Raw genomic sequence first — 11,375 nt, 5'->3', positions numbered from 1 at the left:
AAACGAAAAATGATAAATTTTAAAAAGTGACATCACTTTGGCCTCTTTGTCTGTTGCATCTAGCCCATATAAAGCTGGTATGTCATTCTCTGAGTCCAATGGCGGCCATTAAAAAAAAAAAACTGGCAGCAATCTTAAAAAATAGCCCGGTTGGGCGGCCATTTTGGAGGGGAAAAGAAGGGCCTCCCGCTTCCTTTTTTTTCAAAAAGCAGGATGCTAAACATGTTTTTTTTTTTATTTGGCCTAAAAGACCTGTCATGTTGTCGTTGAATTGTGTAGATCATGACCGAGTTACAAGTTGTAACTCAGTCATGAGCTATACAAATTCAACGACAAAAAAAAGTAGCGGGAGGCCCTTTTTTACAACCTCACACAAGTCACAGTCACATATCATAAATTGAAAATAACAAGTCTTGGTCAATACATAATTAGGGTAGAATTGTGAGTGAACATTTTTGTGCCTTTGTTACATTGTAATAAATTAAAATAACCATGGAGGAATATCCCACAAACTTCAAAGTAAAGACACAGAATGAAAATCTTACAAAATGTCCGATTCGTTCATCACATACTGGCTGCACGGTGTTAAACACACTGTTCACTAACATTCTTCCTCCATGCTTACACGAACATGTACGATGCATATATTTAGTTCGTGCATGGTTCTTGTTTACTGCCGACCATTATGTCACCGCGGCAGCCCATGGGCAGGGTTTCGATCCAACTCGGACCCAAACCAACTCGGACCCAAGCCCTCGGACCCATGCCAACTCGAGTTGGTAGTGGGTCCGAGTTGGTCGTGGGTCCGACTTGGTCGTGGGTCCGAGTTGGTCGTGGGTCCGAGTTGGTAGTGGGTCCGAGTTGGTAGTGGGTCCGAGTTGGCGTGGGTCCAAGTTGGCATGGGTCCGACTTGGCATGGGTCCGACTTGTTTGGGTCCGAGTTGACCTGATACCGGCAGGGTGCCCATATCCCAAGCACGTGCGTCGTTCGGACTTGTCAAAGATTGGCGCCAAAGTAACGAATTTTTCATTAAAACTTACCCAGCATGCACCTTTTTTTACCTACATTTTCTCGACCCAGACGTTTTACTAGCATACGGTAATTTCTAAATGTCACAGGAACCAGTAAATTACTGCCAGTGCTACTGCAGAAGAAGAAGAAGAAGCGATCGATATATGTATGAGGATTGTGAGGGCTCGAAATAGCCGCAATCTCTTCAATAATACACGTCTGGTATTCCGACTTCTAAAGCGTGCATTGCACGGTTCGTCTGAGACATGCACCAGTCGATATTGAAGACGTAAGGATGTGTGTACAGTACTTGTGTACACAGTTCGCTTGCCGTGCCAGCGGCCTTCAAGAAATGTTCAAGAAATGTTCAAGAAATGTTCAAAGAAAGTGCCGGCTTTTGTCCAAACCCGTAATTTACAAACCGTCTAAGACATCACAAAGTGTACTTAGCATTTACTATGGTAAGTTCCCTGTGTTATATTGCATTTTATTTCGAGGGTAACTTACGCAGTGAGTTACGGCATTTACGGTGAGTTTTCTCGTAGTCGTTGCTCAGGTGGGCTTAACACAGTACACGTACGTACACATTGATCAGGTGCCACCCAATCCATTGATGCACATAACAATGATTCACCTGTTCACAGATGAATGGTAGGCCTAATATGGAATTAATCAAGTAAGGAATGTTGCAACCTGACACCATTTCAGCGGTTGTATACAAAGCCTACATATGGAGAGTCAAGAAAATGTTCAAGTATTTCCTAACAAAATTGGAAATGTTTCTCAGTCCTGGATACATAAATTTTAGGTTCGTTTCCTTTCAACTAGACCTTTTAAATAGTGTAAGTAAACAATCCAAAACATGAAATTTTCAGGGATTTCAGGCCGCAATGCCCCTTTTAGTGGAAATTGTATAAATCAACTGCTGTCTTGTATGAGTAATGTCAAGTTTTCATATCAACCATGCAGTAAGCTTATCGCCTTTTTCCCTCCCTTGATTTATTTGTTTTTTTTGTGGTGGTGGGTGGGGGGTGGGGGGGGGGGGGGGGGGGGGTATGAAGACTTGTCTTGTGTAGAGATAAAGTGGCTTAATTGTTTTTCCCTAAATGTTCTCAAAACATGTGTTGGAATGTAAATGTCACTGAAAATGTACTTATTACTTTTTATCCACAATTTTGATGTGATTTCATCACATCAAAATATAGATATGTATACTCTTGCTTACATCAAAAAGGTGCATTTACAAAGCTTTTGTACTTTCTTTCTCCACTTTCAGTGCTATTGAATACATTTTTGTTGTTGGGATGTTAGAAAAATACCTCGAAATCCACATTTCTTTTTCTCATCACGAAAAGTGGGGGGATGCTTCAATAGCCCATCCCCCTGGTCAAAAAGTAGGGGGGGGGGAGGATATATACATGTACGGTGTACCCCTCCTCCCCCTCCCCCAGTCTTACACCCCTGCCCCTCCCCACCCTTCCCTCCCCACCCTTCCCTCCCCACCCATGACCAGGAAAGGCTTTTGAGTGGCTTACTTCCTATCAACCCTGTGGTATTGTTCCAAGATCCGCCCATGTCTTGGGATAGTATGTTGATTATTTTGTGTTGTCCACTGTGTGAATTCAAAAGTCTTATCACAAATTACTCCTAAAGTGCGTTTTTACAGTGGATAGCAAGTATTGCGGAAAGAGAAACAACACAGACTTTTCCGCTTTTTCCTTCCCTCAGTGCTTGGTAGCGATTGTCCAAAATCTAGTGGTGGGATTAAAATCAAGATTTTTTTAAATTCGGTTTGAATTCCACTATTCGGTTTGGATTTTAGCAACCGGATATTCAAAACCAACTTAAAAAATTAAGCTTTCCAGTTTTTGTGACACAAACTAAAGGTAAAGAAAGGTAAAGATGCCGAACCTGTGCTAACAGGAACTGAGTGCCCATAGCGATTGGGCCAGACTCATATTCCGCCGTGGGGGGATCGCCACACCTTCTCCTCAGCGAGTCTGTTACCTTCCCAGCATTGAATAATGCCGGTACCCATGTAACACCTGGGTTGAGAGGAGTAATTGTGTAAAGCACCTTACTCAAGGGCACAACACGCATGGCCACGGCGGGGCTCGAACCCACAACCTTATGATCATGAATCCTGTGCTCCACCGCTAGACCACACGTGCCCACAAACTAAAGAATTTGCAACTGGAACATCACCCAATTTGTTCCTTGGTCTCTGATTTCCATGGTATTCAATCACTGTAGCGGTCGTCTTAGTTCAGGAGTAGCCTGCCTGTTCAAGTGGTCAGAGAGTTCCCACCCATATTTTTTTCAACATGGAGGGCATTGCATTTGGGACCTCACTTATCACTTTTGTTGGCGTGACTATGAAATAAATGGGAGCTTCTAGCTCACGTTTCTCCATCCAATACCGAAATCACAGATTAAGTGATATTTGCAATAAGGTCTATTATATAACTGACATACAGATCCTAGTCATTTGATTGGTGGAACTCACATCACATGACATTCGTTATTGCTCCCATTCACCGCCGCGGCTCAAAAAGTACTATCCGCCCATGGGGAATGGGAAATACTATTCAACAGTTAGGATCATGACGCGGTATTTGTGTGCAAATGAATGCTGGTGTGCGCGTTCAGCGTTGCGCGTAGCGCGTATTGTTCCAAGAGCCAGCGATACAGCGTTAGGTTCAAACATTTTCGTGATGGGTGGTTTTGAAGAGAGAAATAGATTTTCCTTCAGTTTTGTATTGAAAACAAAAGTTCAAATATATCAAATGACAAGGATCTATATGTCAGTTATATAAAACAAATATTGAGTGGCTTTAAATTGTGAAATGGGAGGAATATTATCGCTCGGTAAAATCTGGACTTTTCCAGTTCACTCTGCTTCGCCTCGTGAAATGAAAAGTCCAGATTTTACCGAGCGATAATATTCCTCCCATTCCATGCTGAGCCACTCAATATTTGTATACTATATGGCTACAAGTTCTATATGTCTTCATCCGCAGTGTGCCCAGACATTGTTTCAGACGTCACCACAGTCGTCATGACATTATCCAAGCAAGTGGCCTCGGTTGGGCTGGCCGTGTTTCTTCTACTGATGGTCACAGTTGGTTACATCCAGTACGATGGTATCAAACATGTCGTTGTTGACACTTCTTCCAAATTGAGAAGGTGGGTTTGTTTGCTGTTCTCCTGTTATCAATCCTCACTCAACCAGACTCAATATTTGCCATATGAGAAAATGCACTGTTGTGTAATAATTGCATGGGCCTTAAATGTCTGTGACATAATAGGTGTGAACTGCCATGCACCACGATAAACCCTCAAACATGCGCACATTTGTTTATGGAGTAAATTGAGGATTTTCTTTTGTTCCTCTTCCCTTTTCCTTTGTTTGTACACTAACTTTTTCGCAACAGCTAGCTCTCATTGGTTTTGTACACATTTTCTAATCGGGGTCGTCCTCGATTTGGTACCTGTCATCGATTCACCGATGATGTTGCACGTGTGTGTCCTCAATTTACACCATAAACAAATGCACACAAGAGTGTATTTGCCTGCAAGAGGGGACCCCGTCCCTCTTTCGCTTGTACTTTTTAGGACAACCTCCCATATGTTTTGTACACAATCGTAAATTGGGGACCTTCAGGAATAGGGGACCCTATTGTCCTGTATTGTTCAAAATCCCCTATTGAATGCAGAAACAAACTCACTGCAGCTGGTTGACTGGCCAAAAATACTCTCTAAAAAACAAAATTGGGCCGCGTTTTTCAATTAGGAAACTTACTGGATGCATTGTAATATTTTTTTTTTTAAGTTGACTAGAATGGGGTTTGAACCTGCCACCTCTGAATTACCAGAGGTTCGAACCTCCAGTATTCAGGACTTTAATTTTTCCTGTCAATTTCTTTGTTCAACTTTAACAAAATTTAATTTTCTCTTTACACTGTGATTCAGCATATATATTTATTTTTCTGTTTATTTTCGACCTATTAAACAAATTCTTGTAAATGTCATTCTTTGGTACAGAACTGTGTTGGGACATTAGAAAAGCAAGTAATGTTCCATTTTTTATTTTTATTTCTCTGATTCTGTTAAAGGTAGAGTACGTGTATATAATTGTTTTCATTTGAAGCAACAAAAGTGCTCAAAATCTAAACAAGAGTGCTTAATAATTAACCTGCTGAAGTTTTAGCTCAGTAAATGCTGTACATTCCGAGAAAACAATATTTTAGGATCTCGATTTCAATTCAAAAGTTGCTGAGTTATGTTTTGAATTGCACCCAAATCAGCGTCCGGGACACATTCACATTCAGCCGATTACAGTTACACACTGAAACGACGAATTATAGCAACCTGCTTTTTATTTGTGGAAAAAGTTATGTTCTTGAAATGAGACAAAATTTCAAGCTTAAAGTTGCTCCCCCAGGCTATTTTCTAATTTCACCCCGAAAAAAAGTTATTTGTTTTTTAAGCAATTTTTTTAAGCAATACAAAAGTTGTTGGACTTATTGAGTATTTCCTGTACAATTTCTTTCCAATTTTGAATTATTTGCGGCCCAATGATAATTCAGGTGTGTATCAAGTCTGTGCATTTTGGCACAACCCTAGATAAAAGCATATTTTCAGTATGTCGAAAAGTCCATAGTAGAAAAAAAAGTAGCCTTTTGTTTAAATAAAAGAAACAAATTGACATTTCGTTTGGGGGGAAAAACTGAATATGTTGAAGACATGGATAGAGCAGCTTGAACTTGACTTTGAAATTGTCACTTGCTGGTCGCATTTTTATGAGAGTACAGCATAAGTGCAGCAAGCATTACTTATGCATCAAGTCATTTTCCATTTTATTTATGATGACATTTATTTCATGGTCAGGTGGCTAATTAAACAAAAGCAATTCTGAGGGTGGTTCTGGGCGGTACTGCAGGATGAATGGGTTTAATCAGTCCACTGTGATGTGGTTATAAGTTCTGCATCATTGAACATCACTGGCCACATTTCCCTCAGTGCAGAATTCTGCAAGGTCAACAATATTTTGCCAGGAGATAATTAAACTAGCGCTATGGTCGCCTTTGAGAAATTGGTTTCACAGTTGTCTATTGACACAAGTCCTCTCATCCGGTTTCCACATTTTTCATGCCAGGGTAGGTTTTAGTTTAAAAAAAAACATCAGCGTTTAGACTTCAGTCAGCCATTGTTACAATGGCCACTGGCGCTACCCAACTTGATTAACGTACCTGAATCCATCAAAATCCACACCCCTGTTTTGGAGGATTTCGGCGGCATCAGGATACCTCCATATTGAAAAAGTTGGGGGATTTTAATGGATTCAGGACGGTAAGCCTAGCGGTACTGCAGGATTTTGATGGATTCAGGATACCTCCATATTGAGCAGTTGGGGGACTTTGATGGATTCAGGATCTCAACACTTAACTCCCGGCTAACTGGTGGATTCACTGCCAACTGACATTTTATTGCATGGCAAAATTGATGGATTTTGGCGAATTCAGGATACTTTCTAGTAAAAATACCCAAAGGGGTTAGGGTTAAAACTATTTTTTCCAGGAACACCAGCCAATTTAAGGACATGATAATGATAGCAATCTTGTTACCATTGTATATGTAGTGTTTCAGTGAATCTGTATTCTTAGATTTGCAGTTTTCAGACATCTCAATGATCACACTTTTACTTCCAGCTCAGGGATCAAATCTTCACTGCCCAACCTTCATAAATTTCTAGGAGGAACTGAAGGTAAAACCAAGGTATGTGTCTTGAATCTTGAAAAGAACCCATAGAAAAAAATCATGACAATCCTCTTCTCACATGCAAAGACACTACTCATATCACAAAAACAGTGTATAGACCTTTATCATGCTGCCACCATTTCAGTCATGTTCCCTGTATCCAAAAACAGTACTGAATGATAACGTTTTTGTGCAAAAGGAACGAGACTATTTTGGATATTTCTCTGTCGTAAATTTTCTTTTCTTTGGTGATTCGTTGTTATGTCAGTACATGACAGTAAGCCAGTGAGCAAACTTTTCTCACTGATGTTTTAAATGAGCATATTTTTGGGTTCACCATTTGAGCAGAAAACCCCCAAATTGAACAGTGTCTTCCTGCAAAAAAAAAAGGCACAAAAAGAAAAGATCTTGTGTAACTTTAAACAGTAACTGTGAACATTGAGTGAGTTGCAAATAGAGATTTTGAAAATGTTAAAATTTGGTAAATTTGGTGAAAATTTGATAACTAGCACTCAGTTTCACATCTTGCATTTGCAGATATTAATTAATAACGAGGAAGACTGTTCCTTTTGATGTTTGTTGTGTAAGATTTGTAAACAAAAAGAGTGTATTACTCAGTAGCTTTGGCAATTTTGTTGTGTTGGGTGACATGGCCTACAGTATGTTAAATAAGTTGGGTCTCGTGTTGTGTTTCACAGTGTCATCAGGTCATCTTGCATCAGGAATAGAATTAGGAAACGAAGAACGTATTATTTTGAGCACTGCTCTAACTTATTTTCATCCTATACAGGGTGAGCAAAGAAAAGGAAACCCAAATGTCGGGACTCGAGACCATTGTTTGATTGAAGTTCTGCATGTAGCACTTTCAAAATTTAGGATATGAAAGCCTGATTCATAAGCTTTCGTTTAGTACAAGAATCATTCAAATCACTCATGTACTTTTCAAGTAACAGAATTTTAAACACAACCACCGTTTTAAAGTTCTGTTCGCGGATCACAAAAAAGGTGTGCACTCTTGCAGCAAAACGAAAACAATTCACACACATCCCTATCTGATTTGTTTTCATTTTGCTGAAAGAACACTTACCTTGTTGTGATCCGTGGACATAACTTTAAAATGGTGGTTGTGCTTAAAATTCTGTAACCTAACAATTACAGGAGTGATTTAAATGATTCTTGTACTAAAAGAAAATGAATTGGGCTGTCAAATCCTTGATTTTGAAAGTGCTACATATGCAGAACTTCACTAAAACCATGGTCCCCACATTTTTGTTTCTTTTACTCACCCTGTATACTTATCTACAGTGATATGCAGTTCTGCTTTATTTTCACCTTGTTGCAATCCAATTTAAAATGTTATATTTGTGTACATGTGTGTTCTGTGCCCCTGTCATTTTGCGTTTTACAAAGATTCTGCTAAGATCAACAGATTAGACCCTCTGACTTTTTATGATCTGTATATTTCAGGTCAATCCAGTCAGCAAGCAGTTTGCAGCAGTTTATTCATTGTCACGTGATATATTTCATAACGCTCCCTTTCAGAATCTAACTAGAGTTGCAGACGTCTCCACTTTTTTGCTGAAAACACTCCAATTGAATGCAACGCCAAACATCAGCCGTGGTACTGAGAGACAATCGGAGGCCTTGCAAGCCGTTCTGATACATCGGGAAATTGCGAAGGCTAATAACGCATCATCGTCCCAAGCCATGGCAAATCACGACAGAGCACCTTCAACCAATCAGGGGTCAGGGAAAAGCTGCAATCCGCGCACCAACATCGTCTTCTTCAAGATGCACAAGTGCAGCAGCAGCACCATTCAGAATATCCTGTTCCGCTACGGTGAGGCGCACGTGTTGGACTTCGTTCTCCCGCCGGCCGGCAACTATTTGGGCCACTCGGCGTTCAACAAACGCTACATGATCAAGTTTCCCGTGGAGGAGTACAACATTTTATGCCACCATACAGTTTTCAATGCCAAAGGTACTTCACAATTGAGCTACATAAATTTCAGAAGCTTAACCCTAACCGCCCTGAATCCTTCAAAATCCTCTTTGCCAAAGCGAAGAAACGTGGAGGATTGAGGTTACATGGCAAAAGACAGTGACTGATTTCGTAGGATGCACTTTGTCGAGGTTGTGGGCCGGACCTTGTGTTGTTTTTGCCGAGCCAGGCATAAATATAGGCCTGTATTTTGCTTGAAATCCTCTGTATATACTGCTCCAGGATGTCACTGGCCAAGCCTCAACATATTGACAGTCACTGTCGCAAAATTTTGCAGGATTCAGGCAGTGGTCACCCCCCACAGACCATAATCAGAAATAATGGGAGGAATTTGCAGGATTGAGGATATATGTTTTTTTCCCCATGATGCCAATTGGAGGATTTTGCAGGATTGATGCTACCCCATGCTCATTTCGAGTTCCATCCTGAAAATAAATTCCTTTTCTAAATTGCTTCTTTTCTAGTGATACAAAAGTTATTCACTTTTGAAGGAGACACTCACTAAAAAAAATTCAGCTGATGTTTAGTTATTGAATTATTACTTAATAAATTTGGAATTACTTGCAGCCCAACACTAATTCTGTTTACGAGGGGAAGACTGGTTCCCACCCAACAATTGGTATCAAACTATCAATAGTGTACAAATTTGGAACCAGACAACTCGTAAGGTGGCACTTTTAGTGGCCCAAAAATTAAAAAAAACATTCAGAGGGTTTCAGATGGCCAAAAAATGAAAATAGGAATTCAATTTCGGGTTGGAATAAAACATAAAAGTTGAATAAACATAAAAGTTGAAAATTTGTCACTTTGTCAAATCGATGTTGATTTGTCAAATTTCAACTGGAGATGTGATTATGTTGTTTACCAGTTGCAACCTTTTCTTTACTGAAACAGAACCCCCATATGAAATCAGTAAATTACAACGTCAAATAGAATGATGTTACTTATTTGAGTACTGTAAGTATGATATGAAAATATCCTGATCAAAATATGTATCCCCTTTCATTTATTGTTATTTAGGTATGGCAGAGGTGATGCCAGTCAATAGCGTTTACGCCACCATTCTTCGGGACCCTGTTCCTATGTTCGAATCCCTCTTCACCTATAACAACATGGCCTGGCAGTACCACCTTCCAAATAATCGCGGCTTGGAGCTGTTCCTAAAAAAACCTGAATACTACTACAGAATAGCAGACGGAGGGATCCTACACATCAAGAATCCCATGCTGTACGGTCTGGGGCTTCCCAAAGCTTACCTTGGGGATCAGAGCGCAATTGACAGAAAAATCGAGGAACTGAAGGGCCAGTTTGACTTGGTCATGATGACCGAGTATTTCGACGAGTCCCTTGTTCTGCTGCGCGACCTCATGTGCTGGGAGTTCGACGACGTTGTCTACTTCGTCCAAAATGCTCGCAGCAAGTCGGCCGTGAAGGCCGTATCGCCACAAGCAGCTACCAAGATCCGGAAGTGGAACTACGGGGATACGAAACTCTATGAAACCTTCAACCGGACATTCTGGGAGAAGGTCGAGGCTTTTGGATTCGACCGAATGAAAAAGGAAGTCGCACAACTTAGGGAGAGAAATGAATATTACAAGAAGCGCTGCATTGCTGAGGTGACCAACAAAAACGACAGAGTTTGGCATCCACCGGGTATTCCAGTTGATAGTTTCCTGTTGAAAAAGGAGGCGTCCAATGACGTCATGTGCAATAGAATGGCGGAGCCAGAATTGCTCTACACGGCTCAAATCCGACAAATTCAAAAAAAGAGATACGGAATGCAATAATGGTGCTCTCTTAAAAACTGCATGTGTGCTAAATGGATTTGAAAGGGTTACACTTACATTGAGATCTATCATTTGTATGTTGTGTCATTTTAATAAACATGTCGTTTAATTTAGTGCATTAGGTTAAGAGTTTATTCGTTTGTGATGATTTTGTGCTGCAATGTGTAATATGAGGCTTCTGCTTTTCCAAAATTGTTTGAATCAATGAGACACGATTCCATTTAGAATCGACATATGATCCTTTCCATCCAAAAGTAAGCATTGAGGAATGACCTCCTTAAAAGGGCCCTTGCAATGTAATTTTTTTACTGAAAAATATACCTTTGTATACCATTTGACATTATTTTCATTTTTGTACCACTTTCAAGAATGTTTTGGTGCCTTTCTGGTTTTTATGCTGATTTGAATACCATGCATATTCATGAGCAAAAGTGTGATGTCATTTCAGGCATAAACTTCAATGTTACAGTTATTTCAGCATGAAAAGTTGCCAGAATTTTGGATATACATGTATGCTGTCTTAAATTTGTTTTGTCCTTACGTGATTCTTTGTTGTTTCAGTACATACAGTAAGCCAGTGAGCAAACTTTTCTCAAAGATGTCTTTTTAATGAGGAAATATTTGGGTTCACAATTTTAACAGAAAACCCCTAAATTGAACTGTGTCTTCCTGATCCTGAAATGACATCACAGCAACAACGCTCTCAGTTGTCCGGAAAAGCAGGGACAATTTTTAATGTTTAATGAAATGCACTTTTCAATCAAATTCACCAAAAAGGGATGTCAAATAGTTTTGATACAATTAAGAGGAGTTG

The 11,375-nt window shown here is 40.0% G+C and overlaps 1 protein-coding gene across 1 annotated transcript; it reads left to right on the top strand.

Annotated features, from left to right (window-relative positions):
• Positions 1-1,307: 1,307 nt before the first annotated feature.
• LOC119741214 (galactosylceramide sulfotransferase-like) lies at positions 1,308-10,862 on the top strand. Its single transcript, XM_038216946.1, has 5 exons — positions 1,308-1,473; positions 4,033-4,198; positions 6,724-6,790; positions 8,315-8,753; positions 9,795-10,862. The coding sequence occupies exons 1-5, from the start codon at positions 1,308-1,310 to the stop codon at positions 10,559-10,561; spliced, it is 1,605 nt and encodes a 534-aa protein (XP_038072874.1). The 3' UTR covers positions 10,562-10,862.
• The last annotated feature ends 513 nt before the right edge of the window (positions 10,863-11,375 follow it).

This window comes from Patiria miniata, unplaced genomic scaffold (assembly GCF_015706575.1).
Source record: "Patiria miniata isolate m_02_andy unplaced genomic scaffold, ASM1570657v1 HiC_scaffold_5, whole genome shotgun sequence".
NCBI lineage: Eukaryota > Metazoa > Echinodermata > Asteroidea > Valvatida > Asterinidae > Patiria > Patiria miniata.
Note: the sequence above shows the minus strand (reverse complement) of the source record. Positions and strands in the feature narration are given on the sequence as shown.